Genomic DNA, 23693 nt, shown 5'->3' with positions numbered 1-23693 from the left:
TTGAATATGCTTATTATTATTATTAATTATAATTTGGTATTATAATTTAAATAATAAATCATTCAACTCAAAATTTCGCTATAACAAATATAGTTCAAATGGTGGTGATGTTAGCTATAAGCTTATAAGTATTTATACCACTAATGCATTAGTTAACTTTCTGTTATGAACTCATTTATGCTGGAATAAATGATCAGGTCGGACTGTTAACCGACCAGGTTTATCCAGCAGGCTGTGAGAACCCCAATGTAACTGCAATTAGAGTTTAAATCCTTATTCCTTATCACCATCCAATGATATTGTCTCTGTATTAATGTCAGATGTTAACTCCAAAGGAGGTTAGCTCTGATTTCTGAATACCCAGGCAACTGTGAATTGGACTGAACACAAAACAATGTCTATTCCGCAGTGGTTGGTTTTATTGAACCAAAAGCAATTCCCTGTTACAGTAATTCTCTGATTCAAACAACTTTGGAATTCTTACTCATTACTAAACTAAAACATGCAAAATATATATGTGGAAATAAAGAACAAAACAAAAATAAACAATGGATTAAAATGAGCGGTTAGCAGATCTTAACTTAACTCAAAGTTGTTTAACACCGCCCTCGAAACATCGGCATTTCACGTATCAGCATTGACAGACAGAACAGCTTCGGGAATCTCACTGGACGCTTTGATGTCTTACACAAAGCTAGTTCAGCTAAGCTACCTACAGTCCAGATACACGTGACCCTCCCAAGATGGCTGCTACGATGACGTATGAGGGGAGGTCCTAATAACGTAACCACGCTTACGCTGATGGGACAATGCCTCGTTTCGAGAGGGGGGGGGGGGCTAACTAGGAGTTTAAAGCAAAGCCCGCGACTTGAGCTCGGACAAAGAAATTAAACTGATAAGGAGCGAAAAGAGAGAGAGGGGGGAAGCAGGGAAGAAGATGAAAAGAGATAAATCGGTAACCCACGGCGGGGTTCTTGATGGATCACAAATCAACACAGCAAATCAATTGTAAAATGCATGCACATACAAAGAAAATGTTCAGCAAAAATAATTCCAACTTCGTCGTGGAATAAAAACATTAACCAACACCTACAACGTTCTACCGCCTGCCCAGGCACTTCTAAACACCCTGTTGGTGAAACAGAAATGAAAGGGGAAAAACCCCGTTACTTTGAGTTGCCTCGGAGCTGGTCCGGAACGCTCCGAGTGTGGCTTTCTGGACGCGCTTCGACGAGCGCAGTTGTCCCCAGGCTGCAGCGGGACGGGGAAGAAGCTGCTTCGTTTCTTCCTCCGGGTTCGGTCGCTTTGTTGGCCAGACAAAAGCGGGGTCCTCTTCGATCAGTGGGAGATGCGGCGTCTCTCAGTCTTTTGATCAGAGGGAATTTAAAAGTACTTATTTAAGTCGACCTCCTGTTATAAAGCAGGGAATAACCGTTGCGTCGAAAAATCTCGGTCCAGCGAGCAATCGAACACGTGGCGTGGGAATCAGCTGTGCGTGTCTTCTCGGGTTGGCTAAAAGCCAGGGAAGAAGAAAGATGGTCGTGGGTGATCGGCTTTTATAGCCATCACTATAGCAACCTTATCTTGATCGGCGGCCATTTTGCCGTGTTGCGTGATGGGAGTTGGTGGCCATTTTGACCACATTGCATCATGGGTAACGCAGTCCGTTACGTCCCGAATTGATGCTGTTTCCTTGATCGGCGGCCATTTTGCCGTGTTGCGTGATGGGAGTTGGTGGCCATTTTGACCACATGAGTTGGTGGCCATTTTGACCACATTGCATCGTGGGTAACGTAGTCCGTTACCGCTTTCTGTCACGTCTGAACTGGCACAACAGTTGTGAGGGACAGCTCATGCAACAACGATATCACAGGCCCCGTCTTGGGTGACCCTCAGGTAGAGAAGCCACTGGAAACAGGACTTAAGACAGCCCAATGCCATTTTTATGCGGGCCCTAGTTCTTGCATAGGCAAGATTATATGTGTTTTATGCTGCTGTCTTGGGTTCTGCAAATGGAGTAAGTAAAAATGTCTGACAAGCATATCCCTTGTCCTCCAGTTGCACACCTGAGAGTTCACCTGAGAACACAAGTTTAATAGTTACATCTACAGAGAAAAAAAAAACCTTGTCAGGATGGTCAAGATGCTTATCGACATGAATTGTGTTTCCTGGTGAGGCCACTTTGCCTTAATGTTGCTGAAGATGCAGTCAGCATCATAGATCATCTAAAGCAAGAAGATGTGTTAAGGCCACGAAATAAAAACACATAATAAATGTATGAAGTTGGCAATCGACCTAACCATAACTCTCTCCTACCTAAATGATACTATGAAAGGATTTTCTTTTAAGAAAATCTTCTTGTGTACCAGAGGGGCGTTTTATCATAATGTGCGTGCAGTCCAGCGCACCAATAAAATTTAGGGAATCCTGTATCAAAAAACAAAGAAAAGAAAAAGTAGTCCATTATATTCTGGCCGGGGAAGGTTATGAAGATGTGCGTATATCCTTTTTATGCCAAATGCACATTTCTGATAACGCAGCAAATAGTGGCTTTGCAAAGATTTTCAATTTCCTGGCCCTGTTTACACAACATTGATCTGTTGAAAACTGGATTTTTTTCCCCCTGCTTCTGATAATACTTTTACTGTAACATACAGGAAATAGGACCCAAGAGTCTGTGGAATGCACCAGATTTTATTTAAGAGGATAAACAAGCGCGGTGCAGGGAGCAAGCAGGTAGCTCTCGGGCTGGGAATCCCCTGTTGCGGGAGCAGTAGCTGTTGAGCGGTCTGCTGGGGACTTTCACTGGAGTGATCCAGTGAAGGTCCGGGAACGGGAACGATGTGCAGAGAACGAGATCCAAAACAGCGGTGCAAAGGGGCAATCTAGAAGGCGGGTCCAGGTCCGATCCAAGGTCCGGTAACTAGCAGGTTCAGAGATACAAGGGGTTAGGCAGGCTTGGTAACTCACGGACAGAGTGGGGATCAGGCTCACAGGTGGGCAATACAAGGCAGAACAGATGCAGAGGTCCAGAGGCAGGTCGGGTTGGATTTCCGGGCGGGCAGAAAGAATCAGATTAGGGATCAGGCAGGCTCGGTGATAGGAGGCAGAATCAGGTCAGGCAATGAGCAGGCAGGCAGAATCAAAAATGCTGGAAAGTACTCACTGGCTGGCTTGAGACGAACTGGCACTGGTAGCTGATCTGAACTAGGTATATATGCAGGTGGAAAGTTGAAGACCAGCCCAGCACCAGTGCCGAGATCGTCACATTTACATGACAATATTCTAATTACAGTCTCCGCTTACGCTGCAGGAGTAGAGACGTGTAAGTGTTGTCATTCCCTTGCCACATCACTGTTTGATTCTATAATCTTTAAAACTTAATATGCATAAACGTTCTCCCTCAAAGCTGCCACAACTAATACATGTTTGAGATGGCAGAGAATAACGTTTTCCTATGGTCAGACAACATGGTTCAGCTGTTGCTTACAGTAACTGTGGCTCCATCTGAATACCCTTAATAGGCAAGTGGGTGGAGCCATGTGGTGCGTGGCTAATGGGAGCCTGCCCATTAAAGCTGACGTTTTGGATAGTTCTCTCACAGGTCCCCAGTGCATTTATTTTTACTAAGGAAGCTGATCGCTCAACTAAAATAAATCATAACTCCTTCAGGGTGCTGGTGAAGATTCTCAGTCAGCCTTGAATTTTTACCCGACTGTCACAGGGTTTAGTTTGTTACAAACTGCAGAGATGTGGTTATGATACAGGATGGTGTCACACATGAAACATCAGGTTTTAATGCGGAAATACATTGTACATTGTTTAAACAACGTATTTCATAAATGTACACTCTTTAACCAACAGACATATGGCATTTGATGTGTAAAGATGTGATTTCATACTAAAATACTTTGTTCTATGAACAGACAGACATTATTATAAAAAAAAAAAAAAAAAAAAGACAGACATTATTATTGAATATGGGGTCGTTTTAATGTGTTTTGAAAAATCAGCCATCTAATGGCAGGATGCTGTAACTACACAGTTTAAAAAATTAACATTCGCTGCAGAAGGCACAGTTTTAGCCACTTCATACATTTTAAATGGAAATACTTCTACTTTTTGACATGATATGCCATTTTTGGCTCTTGAGGGCTTTTACTATAATATTACAGTTTTTTTTTAAAGAACGAACTAATCCGTTTTAATTAAAATGTTTGGAAAACTCTCAGCGTACTTGCAATAAATGTGTTTTTAGGATTTTACCATTTGACTAATATTTAAGAAAATCAACTTTAAACCAGTCTCTGTCTTTATCTTGAGTTTATCTGACAACTTTTGTCAGATGGAATGAGCAGAAATGCACATTGTTTTTATTCTAAATATCCCATAAGCTGTAATTGTCTCCAATATTTTTTTGATTAGTTGTAAACTCTCTTCACTTCAACTACTTTTTAAAACGTTTTTTTTTTTCAAGTAAAATTGTTGCAAACGTTTTTTTTTTTTTTTTTTTTTTTTTTTTTTTTTTTTTTTACGATAATTTATGGCTGGGAGAAATTATATCTACTATTATTTTTTTTTCCTAAAACAAAATAATAAAGTTATTGTCCATATCCTTTCCTAAACGAGAAAAAAATGAATATTTGAATCACTTTAGCTCTCTTTCCCTCCTGAAAGCTACGCCTCCAGCATAACTCATTTTGTACTGTGAACGAGTACAAAAAGAGTATGAAAATCACTATTATTTATTTATTTATTTATTTATTTATTTATTGCTGTACCAGCCAGGAGAGGGACTTCTATAAAATACTAGCAACTGTCTGGTTGCTCACTGGATTTACTACTGCAGTATGAAAATTAACAAGTTTGACCACCATTCTGCTTCTCTACATTGACTGCCATCTTGTGGAAAAAAGAGATATTACATTATTACTCGTGTGCTGGTTTTCGTTCGTATTTTAATTTTCTGCGAGACAAAAATCAAAGAATGGAAATCCAAATAGCCCCAACTGAAACTGAAAGTACACAAAACAGTAATAATGTGATAAAAGCGTAATTATGTACCCCGTAATGTTACTCACCAATGATATGCCGGTTTCCGACCGAAGTGCATTATGGGTGTAATTATTACGAGTAAAAACGTAGAAACAAGACAAATAAAACGTCCAAATCTGTTGTTTCTTATATTTATTGTAGTTTGACTATCTTCCTGAGTAATAGAGTAATGATTCGTATCTCATTCCGGTTAAAACACCGTGAGCCAAACGGAACTGCGTAAGTTAGTCTATAAATAGTTCTGTTTTAACAGGAAGTAGTTGTGTTGTATGAAAGGAGAGAAGGTTAGCACTCCCCTTGACAAGGATGGAATTGGCCCTTGTGGCCTGCAACACATATACGGTTAAGGCATTGCCACCTACTTCGTGGCATCTCTAACCAAGTTTTTTTTATGTATCTCTTATGAATGACACTTTCTCAGTTAACTACACGAATTAGTTAAGCAACAAGCTGCAGTCAGTGATCCTGTTTTCAACGTGTGCTGTAGAAAGGAAGCTCCCCCTTCTGATTTTCCCTTGACTGTTTCCTCTGGATAGAACGGCCATTTTTTTTACGTTTCCTGTTTTCCTGCCATAATGTGGCTCTTCAGGGTCACTAAAATGTTTATACTGAGCTCCCAAACCCTGCCTGCGGATTACTAGCCTTGGGAGGAGATATGTTTCCCTAAAACTACGGCTATATGGTGCTTTAGGGTAGCTAAATGAGTCTCTCTATGGAAAAAGGTTTGAGGTTTCCACAAATTACAATCACATAAAACATAAGAGTGTCTAAGCTTTTCGGAAACACTTTGTAAACTTTTAAACCGAAGGGCTTCCAAAACTAACTTTTAAGAAGCCTAATTTTTTTTCAATATTTTCCTGAAAGAAAATGCAAAATTTCTGTAACTATCTGTGTACTTACGGTGTCATATTTGATCAGGCTTTGTATGCTGGAGAAATGTGCTGTGGATTGCAGGATCTCTTCTTTTTTTTGGTAAATAAAAACAACAGAAGATACTTACTTTTCTTGTTTTATTTAAAATTATATAGAAAATGAGTAGTCACAGTGTAGAGGTATGCAAATAAAGCTGTAAAAAGTATTTTTTTCTCCTTTTTAAAAAAAAAAAAGCAACTAAATATACTTATTTTAAGCAAGACACAATGCAGTACATAAATGCAAATATATATTTATTTTTTGTACAGGTTCCCAAAGTTGAGGCCACCAAACAATCAGTGTTGGGTCTTGAGGATCTCTCCTGAAACTAAGTGACAAATATGGTAACGGTGAACTTTATTCATGTCCCAGCTATTAAAAGAGATAAAAAAGACTTAAAACAATTTACAAATAAATAAAAAACAAGGCATTCTCTGTTGATTGAATGTAAACTCAACCCACGGTTGGACTTTTAGGCCTCTGTTGTTTTGTTGATCAGACGCTGAAAAGTAAAGGAAGCACTGACCTAATGTACTTGGAAGACAGTTGATATATTGCAGTTTAAACAGCACTTAAAAAACCAAGTAAAATCCCCTTAATTTATCAACAAGTTGAAACTGTAAACAACACGTCTTCCTCAGTGAAGCTCCAGTAATGCATTAAAACTTCTGGGCTGATTATACATTTTCTTTAGACTTTGCTGTCGCCATACAGTCCTTCAATAATAAAACAGGAGGCATAGATACAAATAGTACAAAAACAACTTAATATGACAGGAAAAAGCAACAATTGTGTTTTTTTTTTTGTTTTTTTTTCAAAGTTTGGTGGGTTTTTGTTATCATTTTGCACCAACAACAAACTGGTGAGAAAATAGGACCCAATCATCTATTTTGGCCCAGTTGCTGCCTCAGTTAGAGAAAAAACACACCCACTCAAGACTGATGAAATTAAATGGCCATATAATCTGGTAAATAATAAAAACAGCAATGTCTTGATGAGCAGCGGTCACGTCAAGAAGGTGAAACTCCTGGGCTGGGGAGCTGGACGCCAAAGGCTGTGATGAAGACGTTGATGACCACTATGACAAAGACGAAGGCTGTGGTAACGTTCTCCAAGATGTCCAGCTTGTAGTGCATGCTTTCATCATTCAGATTCCACTTCACTGGATAAAAAGAAGAAGCAAAACACTTTATTTGCACGTCAAGTTGCAGCAACCACATTTCCCCACCAGGGGGCAGCACCGTTTCCTTTCATACCTTTGAATTAACCATTTCTGAAGGACTTGATAAAGATTAACATCTGACAGCCCTGCCACCAAGGGAATAATTACCTCACTCCTCCAAAGGGAAAATGTATGCCTCATTAGTCTGTGAAGCCAACATGTGGATCTGTTTTCAGCAGATGGGGAGCATGTGTTTCTACATGCCATTTACTGCTGCCAGCTCCTCTGTGATTATATAAAGCCAACAGTAAACGGAGCTCCACAAAGTGTCAGCAAACACTTCCTGTCCCCCAAAACACGTTTTCTCTGTTAGGATAAGATAAGAAAAGAGCTGGAGAGGAGGAGGCGTTGACAACCGTCCATCCAGAGACGCTAAACTTTCAAACCTCCCATTCTACAGTTATAGCGAGTCAAGATATTCACAGTTTAGAGCAAGCCGAGTCTTTGTCAACGCTTACTGAATCCAGCTCTGTACGTACAACTACAGCTCAATATATTAGGAAATTTTTATACAAATTCAATGTTGTCACTTGTTTTAGATATAGATTTCAAGCTAATATTTATTGTTATTTTGAAAGTAATGATTTACAGAAAATGAGCAGCCAAAGTTTAGTTTCTCACAAAATCAGAAAATGAACGGCTATATAAAAGTGTGTTCATTAATATGCATTTGATACTTGGTTGGGCCTCCTTTTGCATGAATTACTGCATCAATGCGGCGTGGCACAGAGGTGATCAGCCTGTAGTTCTGCTGAGGCGTAATTGAAACCCAGATTGCTTTAATAGCAGCCTTCAGGTCACCTACATTGGTGGTTCTGGTGTCTCTCATTTTCCCCTTGACTTCTCTATGGGGCTGGCTGGCTATAGGAAAAGGTAGCCTGAATAGTTAACCAGCTAGTATCGGCTTACAGGGGATGTGTTACGCAAAATAATTTTTTTTTAGCCCTTAAATACATTTTGTTGTGTACTTTGAGTCTTTAGGAATGCAGAAAATTTGAACATAATCCTTCCAGGTGCTGCGTTGATATCTTTATATTCTATTTGAGTCCTATTTTTAATCCATTTTGGGTTTTTTGAACAATTACATCACAGTATTTTGCTGCAGAGTTGCTAAATGACGCCATAGACTTCTGGTTTATCGGTTTCGCAAATCTGCCTTTTTTTTTTATGTGATTTTGTAGTCTAAGCTCAAGGATGCTGAAGCTACACGCGGATAAGTGAAATTGTTCTGTTGTCGGGTGTATTAACCCACATAACACATTACACCGCCCCTCAGCATAATACAAAAATGGCCGATTGGGATGGAGAGGAATGCTCTGGGACCTGGAAGGGGGCTAAGGTGTAAAGTGCCTCCTTTAGACTTAAAGATGCATTGCACAAGTTGCACACTTTTTCTGTGAAACATTAAGACCTTGGTATTTTAGTCAAATGTATTATACTGTCTTACTGACCCATGGCTAGAGGTGAACTATATTTACTTTACTTTTTTCTCTTGAGAAGATGACCTCTCTGGTTTTCTCTTTTTAAACCCAAGTTCCTTATTAAGTTAATAAGTGACAGATGTTCCAAGTTATGGGCTATATGCAAGATTCACTTCTGTGTGAACATTGGGGAAGAAGAACTGAGAGTATGGATAGCAATCTAAACATCCGTTTAGCCATTTCATCCTGTTGGACTTCTTCTGTTGTTTCAAGTTCAGTAGAACATAATAATGACATGTTTCAGTCTGGAATACAATAATAGAGCTTTTAGCTGTACCAATAATGTATATTAACTGGGCTACGCAGGCTGAAAAGGTGGTGAGCAGTGGCAAGGAAGACGGGAAGGGTTATTTAACACAGAGATAACTAACGCCAATAGTTCTGTTAAATAAAATACTGTGCAAAAATATTTGACACTTGTATTTACAACGTACAGAGGCCTTATTCAGCTCACTTATGCACTGGTTTTAAGCACAAAACTTAAACCACTTTGCATTCAACATTATTTTTTAAAAACACGTGTTTTTAAATAGTCATTCTCATTTTCAGTTTACGAACAGGGGGCTACTGCTCTTTTGTGGCTGAGAAGGCCACAAAAGAGCACATTATTCACAGAGTGGGACGTCGGCTGAGCCACCTGTCCTGTCATGCACCAAAACTGAACACAAGTAGCACAAACCTCGAACCGTGGTTTGTATTTATTTTCATGTATGCGGTATCCTTTTCTAAAGTGATTCTAAGGCTACATTCACACTGCAGCCTGAAGTGACCCAATTCCAATTTTTTTGCCCATATGCGACCTGGATCTGATCTTTTTATGACAGTCTGAACGACACAGATCGGATTTTTTCAAATGCAATCCAGGCCGCTTGGATATGTGGTACTGAATCCGATACGTATCTGATCTTTTCAAATGCGACCTGTGTCTGTACGGCCGGGTCGCATTTATCCGACCTGTACGTCACCGATACTCGACAAACGTCACTATTCTGCGTCCTGCTATGCAGAAGCGGGAAGAAAGACGACACCCATGGCGGACAACAGTGAGGAGAGCAGTCAATGAAGAGAAAGCTCCGGTTAGAAAATAAATTAATGACCGCAAAATGCGCGGCTGCATTATAATCCATGTTTACTTCCGCAAACACTGAGGACGCTTGCTACGTGTGACGTCATCGCGTCCTCGAGTGCGCATGCGGGACACTTAGGTTGAACGCATTCAGTTCACACAGGAGATCACATACAAGTCGCATATATTTGGAAATGTGAACGGATACGCAAAAAAAAATCCGATTTCACAAAAAAAAATCAGAATTAAGCATCAAGGCCTGCAGTGTGAACGTAGCCTAAGTAATTCTTATTAATGCACTTTGTAGTACCAGTGGATGATATTGCTGTCAAGGCCAAATTTAGGGGCCACATCAATTAGTGGAATAAGGTACAATGTGCTGTTCATTTGTGGTACGCACTCTTTTGGGTTTGTCCGTGTTTAGAACAAGTCACACTTTAGTTCGATTTTATTTTAGTAATTTTAGACCAGTTTCAAATGGGGTGGTAGTTGAAAAGCTGTGCTTTATTGCTGTGTCTTCTAAATCGCTCATTTAAGATCCCATGCAAAATATTTATCTGCTAAATATTACAAATCGGGCTCCTTTTTTACATCTGTAGAAGATAATTAGGCCAAAGATTCAATATTATCATTACACCTTACCTTTCTAAACATTAACTTTTCAATCTATTATTTAGATCTTTATTCTACAAGGAATACAGTGTTGAGCAGCCGGCCCCGTTCACCTTAAACCCTTCGTGCTATGTTTGTTGCATCTGAGCCAGCCATTCTGCCCTTGATCTGCCACGTGAATATTTGCATGGATAAACCCCTTGTGGACTCCCAAATTGGAAAAGTACAGGCTGGCAGTTTTCTGTCCTATCACCATCCTCCATCGTTTCCTCTTGCTGTGATTATACATCCAGATGTACCGCCTTGTCAAAACAACCACTTCATGACCGCCACATGACACCAACTCACTGTAGTTTGGTACCAACGAGCCAGGAACAGCTTCATCTATTTGAAGCGTCTGCAGGAGCTGAAAGTGCAGCACCGGAATGGCGTCTACTGATGAAAGGGAGGGTGACGGCATCTCACGTCAGAGAGCTGCAGTATGGTCCACTGGAGAGACCTGCGTTTGGCTTGGCGGCAATTAAGTTTCCCTTCTTGCATTTGTTTTACTTGGAAACTTGAGCTTTTGCTCTGAGTTAGATTACATCCTTGCATCTCTGTTCAGCTACATCCATGTTTATTTCAGTGTTTCACCCTCATCGATAGCTACTATCCAATAAGTCTCATTCAGTCCACCTGTTGCCTTCTCATCACATTCATGCTTCCTGCCTGATATTTACAGATTATTAGTTTTGTTCATGTCATGCCAAGCCAAGACAAGCCAAGCCATCTCTTGCCCATGTCGGTTTGTTGCCACATGGGGTGTTTCTATAGCTTTCCTTTAACAAATATGTTTTTTGTTTGTTGATCTAAAATTAGGGTTTGGCGATACGGCCTAAAAATAAAATTTCAGATTTTTTCAGAATAAATCCCATTTAGGATTTTAATCGATTTCTTTTCTTGAAAAGAGAGAAATAAAACCAGAAACAACATGGAAATCATTCAAATAAACCTTGTTTTTATTTAACACACGCAAAAAACAAAATTAATTTCCCTATTGGGTTTGAAGTGCAAACCTTAATATAAGTCTCTATTGTGATTAATAGCGCAATAACTTGCCTTTCACAAAATTCACATAGCAGCTGCCTGTGCCTGTGAGACAGCGCTGAGGGAATACGAGACCCCACGCAGCTCTAGCAGTTGTCGTGAGACAGTAACAGATTGTTGCTTTCAAGTGACGCTGCTAAAGCGCCAAAAACAAAGAAAGGGGTCTGAAAAGTCCCCAAACATGAGTCACTATGTAGGAAACCCTGGACTGTCATCTCTAGTTTTCCTTCTCTATTGAGAGCAGAGCAGCTCAGCAGCCACCAGTAGCTTCATACACTAGCAGCTTCTCAGCAAGGCAGACAGGAGTTGGTAAATTTTAACGTTTCAAGATATTTCAATTAATTTTAAACTCAGATTATTATTAGAATAAGTGTGCAAACATACAGTAGCTATGCTATATCATATGCTTTATATTGTTTTAACATGTTGTTGAATGGATTCTAAAGGTGTGGCGGCCTTTATTTGGGTGTGGCGGTAAAAAAACGTTTCCTCTTTAGAGTATATTTCCCTAAACATACATTAAACATTACAAGCTTTTACCAAAACAATTTCCCCTTTCAGGACTGATTGTCTTGTTGCTGAAGTGTGCTATACAAATAAGCTTGACTTGACCTAATTACAGTGTTGTTTAGATGGAAATGAGACAACACCCAACTTACCAATAAAGATGAGCATAACTCCCACCAGAACCTGTAAGATGAGAGAGATGCTGATGAGAGTGATGAGGGGAACGTATAAACCGAAGTTAGGTCCTTGATCGAGCACAGCCTTCAGCTGGGAGGCGTTTGCCATCAGCAGAGCAATGTCCAGCATGCTCTCTGCAGCGCTCTTCTTGTTGGCATAATGGTTCATGTTCAGGGGTCTGTGCCGCCGCATGATCCTGCCACCCTGCCGGGAGTCCTGGAAGTGAACAGAAACCCTGACATCAGATTCAGGCCTTCATTTTGTTTTTTACTTCGTTAAAGAACGATCTTTAACAGTAATACACACGGGTTAGTTATCGGTAAAAGGTTTCTGAGCCCCCACCCCCAACTGCAATTCATGTCTGATTTGGCCCACCAGCACCGGTGGTGGATACAGATGGGAACTTTTTATTTTTAATTAGGACAAAATTAATACAGACCAGTTGAAATCATACAGTCGAGAATCTTAGCTGCGACGCAAAGCATTCACCTTTTATTAGCCACACTTTTTACTTTCCCTTTGATTTCAAAGTAAACAGAACCACATCTATCCGACGAGTTTTACCCAAATGCAGACTTTGGTCCTAAATACAGCAAGTCTTTTTTAAAGAAAGACTGAGTAAAATACCCTTGTTACATGAGTTCTGACTAGTTTGTTTAATGAAAATATTGCATTACCACATTCACAACATAATTTTTGGTAGTTTGTTGACCCTCAAATACTTTTGACTTGACAACTTTGGGCCATGTGACATAATTTTGGACAACCTTGCTTTAGACAATAAATATTGGAATTCAACCTCAATGGCATGGGTGTCCAGACTGGTCATGTCAGAAGTACTTAAGGTCTAACAAATATAAACAACCCAGGCCAGGATTCAAACCCAGGACGTTTTGGCACCAAAGCAACAGGGCGACCAACTGCAGCACTGTGCAGCCATATATTCAGATGATTTAAATAAATGAGCTAGAAGCACATTTTGGGGCATGAAGGTCTGCATGTGAGTAAAAGTCGTTGGATAGATGTGGTCTTATTTACTTTAAAATGACAAAAAATAAAAAATAAATAGAAAGTGTGGCTGTTAAAAGATGACAAACTTTGTGTTGTACCTAGCCTAACATTTTCAGTTCTAAGATTTGAATTTTCCAAAAAAGGTTTAAAATGTCTGGAGGGGTGTGGAGTTCCAAGCTTCATAGACCTGCTGGCGAGGCCTCATTAGAGCATAGATCCACATATAGATTCACCTGGAACTGAGTGGCCCAACGATGGAGTGTCGTTAGGCTCATCGTTAGCCTGGCTCACAGGAGGAATGTTGTGGTCACATGTGTGGAGGAGTGAATTGGGGTGAAACTTGGCAGGAATCAAACCTATTGCTGTTTTTGAGAGTTGAAACCTGAGCCCTCTTCCATTGTTTCAAGTTGTTTTTTCTTGCTTTACCTAAATGGCTTCCTTCATTTACTTGAATTGAGAAAGCTTCCTGGATGGAAGCTTCAGAATAGAAGTCCATTTGTTTTACTTTTTTTAAACCTTTTTTGGATTAACTATGACCCAGATGAGAATCTTCACCAACAAAATCTGAACTTGCCTGTAATAGTTTAACTCTGATTAAGAATAAAAAGTCTTCATCTGCATCAACCACCTGTGCTGGTGGGCCAAATCGACATGAACTGCAGTTGGGGAGGGTCGCACAAAATCAGTCTATGGGCCGTGACCGTCTATGGCCCCCTTGGCCACACTTTGGACACCTCGCCTCTATGTTTTCACTTTCACTCTTACTGGTCCAGTTACTTAAGTGGGGGGAATATTACCTTTGACATCATGCTGGAAATTCACACTCATTTGAAACTGGCAGAGATTCTGTTTTCCACAGGAAAACATAACCGGTCAGTTTAAGGAATGTAAGAGCACAAGGTTATCAGCTGACATGGAAAACCTTAAAATGAACCAGATTAATCAACTTCACACACCAAATATTGACGGGTACAAAACCTTTTTGGTACTACCTAAAAACAAGGTTCCTCTTAAAGATGACTAATTGTTTATAGATATGTTTTTAATTAATCTGTAAACGCTATAACTCATTCATGCGTGTTTCTTATGCATTAATTAAGACAAGAGACGAAACTGACCGGTTTCTTGCCAAACAGTGAGCCTAATCTGTTCAGCTATATATTTCATCTAGAGTTGCTTATTTTAAACATTTCAGACTAGGTTACTACCTTGCTCGTCCTTAATTAATGCACAATAAACACTCGTGAATGCGTTATAAAGTGCTCACAGATTAATTAACAACATATCTATAAACTATTAATCAGCCATCTATAAGGGGGGCCTTATTGTAAAGCATTGCCAGTTGTTCTGTTTAATCATCAAGACTTGACGTTACTTTCCTGTTTACATTGAAACCAAGGAAAAAATTTTAAGCGGGGGAAAAAAAAGAGTCCAATAAACTCTATGAACGTCGTAAAAAAAAAAAATCCCAGAATTGAGCACTTTCTAAAGTTTTGTTCATGATGGAAAAATTTAACAGAAGTGAAAGCTATTCTTTCGCTGAAACACACAATATTTATGACCTAGAAGGTCATGAACTTGGCTCAGTGACAGGTCAGACTGAGCTATTTGATGTCACTCAGGGGGTCAGATTTAAAAGAACTGACTCAGATTCTGTGAAATAAGTCAATAAGATATATTTGACAAACACCCCCTGAAGTAGAGAAATCAAAATAATGCGCTGGCCGCATCCAACGCACCTGCATAGTCACACCTACAGCTGGAGCTGTATAAATATCCAATATGGTATTTGATTTGAGTCAGTTCAGCTTGTAGGGTTTTATTTGGGTGGAGTAAAGTTTAGTTGCCTGACAATATCCTCCTTGTGCCCAGCTTGGTAATAGCAGCAGCTGAGGTTGGTCTCAATGTTCTTCTTTTTGCAGCCGCAGCCGCCTGCAAGGCCGCAGGCTTTTAAAAGTGATGCTACTGTGGTAAACCAGCCCAGGGACTAAGTGGATCACTATCTGCCACCAACTATGTTCGCTTTTTCTAAATTCACACCTACTAAACAGGCTTTGATGCTATCGATCAGCGTTCTTATGAATACCTAAGAAACTCTGATTGGAATAAAGAGCTTTATTAGCCTCACGTATTTACCTCAGACCTCTCCACTTCCAGCCTGCAAACAAACCTTTACAGAGACGTCTAATCCTAGCGATCAGCGGTTGCAGAGTACAAACACTCAGCGAGTAAGAACTGCAAGTGTGGCAGCTCAATTTCCTCTCCTTCTATATCATTATTGTTCTGGAGTTCTTATTTTTTTTTCCTGTAAGAATTTCAGCTTTTTGAGTTTTCAGTCCCTTGTGTTGATTTGAAAATAGAAAATACTGAGGTTCAGCATGACTTTGTGGTAGATATATCTACCGTTACAGTTTGAATTTGATTTTAAGCTCGGTTTTCATTCACACCTCAAACTTCTTGTTCATCTTTTTGTGTTTTTAATTAATTTTCTCGAAAGCAGGATCATGTTTAGGCAAGTGCTGACCAGCTAAGCGTAAAACACATTATTTACCCCTGCTATCACTGCAGGAATTCAGGTATCGGTCAGGACCGTCTCCACTCTCTCCCTCTCCTCATCTGTCTAAATTCAATTACCACTTTCTAGCATTAGACTCGCTGTAAGAAGCTGCAGAGAATGAGCTCTTCACGAGAAGAAAAGCCCCCTTTATAATGAAACACGAAAAAACTTCCAGCCATCCAGCATGTGACCTCACATTTCTGTTGCACAATATGACGGGCCAACATGCGACAAGCGGATATTAATGGGTGCCCCTGTCATTGTTTTCAAGCCTGGGTACATCAGCTGCAGTTGCATTGGTGGCATTTTATTTGAATTTCATGAGATACATTTTATTTTATGTGAAAAGTGTTTTTTTTTTTTTTAAATGTTCTTCCTTGTAAACAGCTAAAGCTCAGTCAGAGTGGATGGAGAGTGTCTGTGGGCGAACCTGTGCCCCAGTCTTGCAGTCTCTAATGGGTTTTTATCCGTCTGTCCGTCTATCGTCTACACACACACACACACACACACACACACCTAAAGGCAACTTTGAGAGAGCAGTTAACCTAACAGTGATGCTTTTGGACTGTGGAAGGCGGGGTAACCGGAGAGAAGGACAGAGAAGGACATGCAAGAGGCCGGGACTGGAACCCAGGACCTTTTTGCTCCAAGGCAACAGCGCTACCAACTGGGCCCCCACACAGCCAGACTTTTGTCAATATTGTCTTTTCTTTAGCTCTGTCCGTCTTCCTTTCAGCTCTGACCAGTTTTCCTGTATCTGCAGCAGAGCTGCTTTGCCAATAGCACGACGCTGCCACCAGCATGTGTCACTGTGATGATGATGCCTTCAGTGTTGTGGGTCTTTCATGGTGTTTTCAGTGTTGGCAAAGAAGTTCAATCTTGGTTTCATCTGAGCGGAGCACCTTCCTCTGCATGTTAGCTGTGTTCCCGACACGGTTTATGATAAACTGCAAACAAGATCTAGTATTGCTTTCTTTTAACACCGGCTTTCTTCTCGTTAGGATTTTGCTTAAGTATAACAGGGTCACAAATACAGATGTTTTTTATTTTATTTTTTTTTATGTGCATAATTCCATCCCAGATCCCTATGATATACTCCTGTTTGTTGGTCAATCACCCATAACCCAAATAAAGTTTCTGTTTTTTAAGGTAACAAAATAGGAAAAAAAAAGTTTGAAGAGTTTAAATATGTTCACTAGGTTGTGTAGCTTTCACAGGTGTCATACACATTCTGGACAACTGGCAATCTGATTTCAAAATTTCCCAGGTTTGGTAAACGAAAATAAAGGGGATGGAAAAATAACAGTGTTTACAAACTTTCTCCCACATCTCATTGTCTAAACATGATCTTCTTCCTTCCTTTCCTCACGTCCATCTGGTTTTCCTTGCCTCCTCCTTTCTTCTTAACTCCTTCCCTTCCTTGGGTCCTTCCTTTATCTCATCCATTTTTTTGTTTTCACTCCAACTGTAGACATCTTTATTATCTTAAACAAAGCCTTAGCATTGTTATTTTCAAGGCAACCGGACTGGGTGCTCTGAAAAGAGTTCTTGAAAAGTATGACATTTTTACTCCCTAACAGGGTAAACTCCCTTTGTGAAGAAGAAAACGGAAGGAAGTGAAGCTTAAAGGAAACTATGAGGCAAAGTCAAGTAAAATGTAAAAAAAAAAAAATCCACCACAATTTCCCAAGAAAAGAAATGAAATACGATTATGGATTGATTTTACTTTTTAATACAAAGATATACTAATCCCGACTGGTCCACGGTCAGGATTAGTTTACGCACTTTTTGAACAGAGGTGTTTTTGTTGAAAGTCACGCTTTTCCAGATTTGGGTCAGTGGTTCCGGGATACTGTGGCTGGATCACTGTTTAACTCACTTGATCCCTCTCACAGCGGTGAATGCTCACTGCAGACACAATGCCGTGTCTCATCTGTCACTATGTGCAAACTGACCCGCAGGAGACACACTGCGTGCCTCTAAGCTGCGCCTAAAGCACGAAACTACAGCCAAAAAAAAACAACAAAAAAACATTGGAAACGTTTACAATCCGTATAAAATAATGTAAAAGCAATTAATTAGATTCTATTTCCCATTATGTAAGCACATTCAAAACACTCTAAATGATTCTTGTTTAGTTTTCCAAACATCTAGCAACATGACTGGGCGGATAAAGCATATAAATAAAAAACAACCTTCCCCAGCGTTACGTTTCCTCTGTCAGCAACCTTTATATCCCGTTTCCCTCCTCTGTGGCGCTCACAGAGCAGGATATGAACCGAACCGAACCGAACATTTCTGCTGCCCTGTAACAACAGGCTGCCAGCCTTACCTCCGCCTCGTCGCCTCGGTCAGCATCCCCGTTCATTGCTATTCTCTCGGTGGCCATGTCTCGTCTCTTGTGCCCTTAAAGGAGTGGCCGGTCATGTAGCTTTAAACCGGGTTTCTACTGGGCCGGCGCGGCCGGTGGGTTCTGGCGCAAAGTATCGGTGAGACTATTTATAAAGTGCTCCGCTGCTTTCAGGAAGATGAGAGAGTGCAGTTTGTTGATTACGCCGCCCCTCCACCGCAAATGGGGGTGGCGGTTCCCAGAGAGCTGGAGGCTGCTTGGCAGAAACTAGAAACTCCCGATGATGTTTTTTTTTTGTTTAAAAATTGCTCTCAAGAGAAATGCTGCTGATGTCATGTTTTAGAGGCCGGGCAAAACGTGGATTTTTTTTTATTAGAACCATTACAAAATCATTTAATCTAAGCCTTTGCTGACATCTAGTGTCACAACCCTAGTATTACACATGGGTGTATTTAATGAAGGGCGTAGTACACCTATTAACACAGGGTATTATGTTTCAAGCAGTAACATCTCTCCTAAGCCGCCCCCCCCCCAAAAAAAATAAAAAAATTAAAACTTTGGATATTTAGATTTTATGTTATTTTTCTTATTTTGCTTAAGTACTTAAATTAAAAGAAACACAGTGCAACTTTTTTAATAAATCTTTTTTTTTTTATTCAGGTTTAATCAAATATGGGGCGCTCCATTTGCCAAAGATGGTGGAAGCAGAACACTCACCGCGGTGCAGGAGTCAAAGATGCAGTGGGAAAACATTTGTCAAGTGCATCAAATGTAACGTGTTTCTGTGTGTGTCCAAAGCAAAACCCTGCTTTATGTTATACCACACTCCCTTGGACTGGTTTATTTCCTACTTCTCTGGCCGCACTCAGTTCATTCAACTGAAGACCCTCAAATCCACCTCCTCCCCAGTCACCTCAGACACTCCTGACGTCTTCTGGCAGTGACGTCACGGTGCGGTAAGCCGAGGGCAATCCTCCACGCTTTACAAGCAAATTCAATAGGAATTATAATGCACACCTGTGATCAACAACAATTACTTTGGATTTCTTGAGGACTTTCACCATTGAAATTCACGAGAGCTATTGTTAAAGTGACAATGCCCACCTGCATGGCAGTTGGATGTTGCAATACATCGCGTAAAAGTGAAAAAAACATTAGTTATTTCACATTTCCGATGAAGCAGCCGCAGCAGACAGATTCAACTCACATCGTCCCTTTTTGGTCTCCTTGGCTTAAACTGATATGGCTGTCTTTCGTCAAAAGTCATGTTGCTATCAAGAAAGTCTTCTATATATTCCAAATCACTATCAAACAATGATAAATCCACCGAACTCCCATCGCTGTTGCTAATTAATCCATTACTCTCTGCTTTGCATAGTGCACTGGTTGTTGCCATCTTGGATACATTTTTATTTCTGCGGCTCTAGTGGCTCTCTTTTCCACACAGTAGGCTGACAGGAAGGGGATGGAAGAGGGGGAGAGACATGCGGCAAAGGACCGCGGGTCGGATTCGAAGAGCATTGGGACTTGCTCGACAGCTGATACCGCACCGTGACGTCACAAACTGGGAGGTGGCAGTACTGTTCTTTGACGAACAGGGATGCCTCCAGTAAAGCACATTCAAATGAAAATTACTCTTAATTTTAAAAAAAATTATCATTTATTGAAAAGTATGAAATCGTTTTATATTCAAAGCACTTTCAGAAGTTTGAATTCTGAATATGACCGGACTTTTCCTTTAAAAAGAAAAAGAAAAAAATTGGGGGCTCCCCGGCCGCTTAGTTCACTTGTGCCTCAGGCCGGCCCCGTGCAAGACGCTCAGAAAAAAACAGAAAATAAACAGATGAAACATACATTAAAACGAACTTAAACCTGTCAACACAGTCGACAACTAAAAGGAGAAGCAAAGTGAAAACATGGCACAAAAAATGCAAAGTGACTCAAATGATATGCAAAATGGCTGCAACACATCACCAAACAATAACAAAGAACAACAGCAAGGTGGAAAATAAGAAATATTGACCGGAAATAATTAAAAAGGAGTGCAGATGCTGGATTAAAACATAATCAAATAAAATCGCGACCACAAAAAGCTATAAATAAGCAAACAAAAATATACAAAAATAAGTGGTAGCAAAGTAGCTTCCAACACAAATATGGTATAAGGCCCTTTTGTTGGCCTTAAATCATTCTCCCTTTGGAGGGTTTGTCGCGTCACCAAGAGGGCGGACGGCAGCTGTGCGGTCCACGCACCAGAGGAGGGGAAGGGTGCTGCCCAAAAGCGTGCCGAATAATTGGATACGTGTTGTTGCTAGGGGCGTGGGTTACGTTGCGCAGCCGATTCCTCCCCACGCCTCAGAGGAAGGAAAACGAGAAGGGGAGGAGGAGGAACCTGGGAAGACGAGGCATCATCAGCTGGTCCAGGGATGCGCCGACAGCTGCCTGATCCGACCTGTGCCGCAGTGAGCATAATCTGATAAGCGCTTCTGTCCACCCGCCACGCTGCTGCTGGACGGCACCGAAAGTGCTTGCGGACAATTTGAATGATAAATCGTCCCCAGCTCTCACTTGTCGGAGCTGAATCACGCCAGCCGCTGATTCCTCGGAGTCTGAGAGCGGGATGAGGAAAGGGAGGACTGACCGCTGCGCACTTTCTCTGTCCCGTCATGTGTCTCCGGAGCGGCTGGTGCGTGGCACGGTTTCAACATCCCGGCCTGTAGGCCGGGGAGGATTTGCCTGATCGAGGAGCATATTTTTGCAGAGGGGATCTGAGGCAAAGAGGATGAAACTGATTCAGTGAGCTCCGACCGGCGATGACATCAGGCTGAAGTGTTGCAGTGAGGAGGTTCGTGGGGGGGCGCGGCGTGAGGTAGCGTGGAGCAATGCGTGCATCCTCTGGGGTGGACGCTTTCAGGGGAACGAGCTACGTCCTGGACAAATTCAAGACATCAGGCCATTCATCCTGAGCTGAGCTGGCGAACTGCGTCACTGCGAGTGCAGGTAGGCTGCAAACTCCCCTACATTGCCGGGAGAGGAGCATCTGCTCCTCAGCCCTTCCTGCACCATGTCGCCTGTAGGTGTGTGACAATCTCAGCAGGGATGAATTCAAATGACATTTCCAGCAACGATCCGCCCTTAGGATCCACTTTTTCCTCAGCTCCTAACCTAGACTCGGACATTAACGCAAACGCGTGCAGGCATGTGTATGAGAATGGGGTGGACCACAATGTCAACATCCAGAGCGCAGCGCTCCGCGGGGCCAGCGACCCCAGCTCCTATCCCTCCACAGAGTACCAGGGGCTGGTCCGCCGCAGGTTCATCCGGCGGAGTCTCTGGGTGTCGGATCACGACGAGCAGCCCCCGGACACGTCGGAGGTCGTCAGCAGCAGCCCGGTGGTCAACATCGACCTGCGGACTATAGTGGACCGGAGTCGGACCCGGGCCCTGCTTCCGGAGACCTCCAGCACCGAGAGCCAGGTGGGCCCGAAGGACAGCGCCACGGAAAGCGTGAGCGCCGATGAGGAGCGGGGGGACAGGGGGGAGACGGGGCCCAAGGCGGACGCGGGGCCATCAGACGTTACAGGTAAAGCGGGCAGCGACGAGAACGAAGAGGAGCCCGGGATGAAGGCTGTGTCCACCTCACCAGGAGGGCGCTTCCTGAAGTTTGACATTGAGTTGGGGAGAGGGTCCTTCAAGACCGTCTACAAGGGTCTAGACACGGACACCTGGGTTGAGGTGGCCTGGTGCGAACTTCAGGTGAGTTCAGTCTCCACTAAATAAATAATGCACACAAAATAAACCAAGCTGGTGTGCTTTCAGGCACATATAAAACGAAAAAAAGTTTATTGGAACACTTAAAAAAAGTCTGACAGTATGTGTGTGTGTGTGTATTACACACACACACACACACACACACACACACACACACACACACACACACACACACACACACACACACACACACACACACACACACACATACATACATATATATATATATATATATATATATATATATATATATATATATATAATATAATTTCAGGCAGTTGTGATGATGCTCCATTTACAGCTAAGGATAACACAACATTTAGGATTATAATTTACATCAGACCAATAGATTTCCTTTTTTATATACATAGAAATGTGGCCTGAAGGAGAAGATTGTTTCTTACTGGCTTCAAGGTTGTTATTTCCAAAAGGGACATTGAATCCAATAATTTATTGACTATGCCGCTCTCTGTCCAAATAAACTATTTTAACTACTACCATGATTTCATTTTGTAAAAATGTTACATTTTAACTAATGGGGCCTCCCAGTTTCCCACATTTCTGAGCAAATAGTACAATTTCATTAGTCTTTACTAGTTCCTTTATACTCCCTTCAATGCATTGCACTTTGTTTTAAAACAACAATGGTTTACAATAGTAGTCTTGGTGAATCTTTAAACCCTTTTTTTGTTAAACAGTCCCAACTTTTTGTTGGAATTTAACCTGGAGTTTGACTGGTGCACACTGATGAAGTGGAAGGTGGACCAAAAATGGGTTTGGCAGCAGCTATGGTTTAAAATACAGGGAACACATAATAATAAGGGTTGCATGTAGCTCCACTCTTTCAGACTTCAGACAAATATACTATCAACAATTCATACAATAATTCATCTGAGAGATACAAGAGGACATGTGAAGAATAACATTTATTGTTTGGTACAACTAAACAAGGGTCGGTGACTGTTTTATGAGAATGAGAATTGAGTAGGGATGCTTCAATCAATCAAGTATCGACAGCAACTAGAGAGATCAGTTAATCTAATACTTTTGGTTTGTGAGAGGAAACTGGAGGATCTGGAGAGAACCCACACATACACAGGTAGAACATATGAACTCCATGCAGAAAGACCCCAGGCCAGAGTTTGAACTCAAGACCTTCTTGTTATAAGGACAGTAGGCAAGGCAAGGCAAGGCAAATTTATTTATATAGCACAATTCAGTACAGAGACAATGCAAAGTGCTTTACATGATTAAAGTATAGGAATAAAAGCAAGTAGGGATAGAATGGAGAAACAAAAAGAACATTAAAAACAGTAAAACAGTTCGGGTCGGGTCGCGGGGGTAGCAGCTTCAGTAGGGAGGCCCAGATGTCCCTCTCCCCGGCCACTTGGGCCAGCTCCTCAGGAGGAATCCCAAGGCGTTCCCAGGCCAGCCGAGAGACATAGTCCCTCCAGCGTGTCCTGGGTCTTCCCCTGGGCCTCCTCCTGGTGGGACGTGCCCTGAACACCTCACCAGGGAGGCGTCCAGGAGGCATCCTGACCAGATGCCCGAGCCACCTCAACTGGCTCCTCTCGACGTGGAGGAGCAGCAGCTCCACTCTGAGTCCTCCCCGGATGACTGAGCTCCTCACCCTATCTCTAAGGGAGAGCCCAGACACACTACGGAGAAAACTCATTTCAGCCGCTTGTATCCGGGATCTCGTTCTTTTGGTCACGACCCAAAGCTTGTGACCATAGATGAGGGTAGGAACATAGATCGACTGGTAAATAGAGAGCTTCGCCTTTTGGCTCAGCTCTCTCTTCACCACAACGGATCGGTACAGCGCCCGCTTCACAGCAGACGCTGCACCAATCCGCCTGTCGGTCTCCCGCTCCATCCTCCCCTCA

At 41.7% G+C, this 23693-nt stretch overlaps 2 protein-coding genes and 1 non-coding gene across 7 annotated transcripts in view; 2 read left to right on the top strand and 1 right to left on the bottom strand.

Annotated features, from left to right (window-relative positions):
• Nucleotides 1–5317: 5317 nt before the first annotated feature.
• Nucleotides 5318–5445, top strand: LOC118556680. The gene has a single exon (XR_004927293.1). It is a non-coding gene; the product is annotated as a U6atac minor spliceosomal RNA (small nuclear RNA).
• A 759-nt stretch (nucleotides 5446–6204) lies between these two features.
• Nucleotides 6205–18364, bottom strand: ninj1 (ninjurin 1). Its single transcript, XM_012849627.3, has 3 exons — nucleotides 18019–18364; nucleotides 12094–12334; nucleotides 6205–7129 (listed from the first exon to the last, which is right to left on the bottom strand). Exons 1-3 carry the CDS (start codon nucleotides 18073–18075, stop codon nucleotides 6978–6980), a joined length of 450 nt encoding a protein of 149 aa, XP_012705081.2. The 5' UTR covers nucleotides 18076–18364; the 3' UTR covers nucleotides 6205–6977.
• A 1919-nt stretch (nucleotides 18365–20283) lies between these two features.
• Nucleotides 20284–23693, top strand: part of wnk2 (WNK lysine deficient protein kinase 2) — a 36136-nt gene continuing 32726 nt past the window's right edge. For 2 of the 5 annotated variants that reach the window (XM_036151467.1, XM_036151466.1), the window contains exon 1: nucleotides 20284–21792. In XM_036151467.1, coding sequence (XP_036007360.1) covers nucleotides 21136–21792 — 657 coding nt within the window. In that variant the 5' untranslated portion in view covers nucleotides 20284–21135. The remainder of the gene's footprint in view (nucleotides 21793–23693) is intronic. The other 3 variants (XM_036151469.1, XM_036151468.1, XM_036151470.1) reach the window with 3 other exon arrangements.

Source organism: Fundulus heteroclitus, chromosome 20, assembly GCF_011125445.2.
Source record: "Fundulus heteroclitus isolate FHET01 chromosome 20, MU-UCD_Fhet_4.1, whole genome shotgun sequence".
NCBI classification, from domain to species: domain Eukaryota; kingdom Metazoa; phylum Chordata; class Actinopteri; order Cyprinodontiformes; family Fundulidae; genus Fundulus; species Fundulus heteroclitus.
The sequence above is the reverse complement of the archived record's forward strand: the minus strand, read 5'-3'. Positions and strand labels throughout refer to the sequence as shown.

Coding starts and splice junctions, on each gene's coding strand:
- ninj1 (XM_012849627.3), bottom strand. CDS start 18,075: ATGGCCACCGAGAGAATAGCAATGAACGGGGATGCTGACCGAGGCGAC. Junction 12,335..18,018: donor ACCGAGGCGACGAGGCGGAG/GTAAGGCTGGCA, acceptor GTTCACTTCCAG/GACTCCCGGCAGGGTGGCAG. Junction 7,130..12,093: donor AGTTATGCTCATCTTTATTG/GTAAGTTGGGTG, acceptor CTTTTTATCCAG/TGAAGTGGAATCTGAATGAT.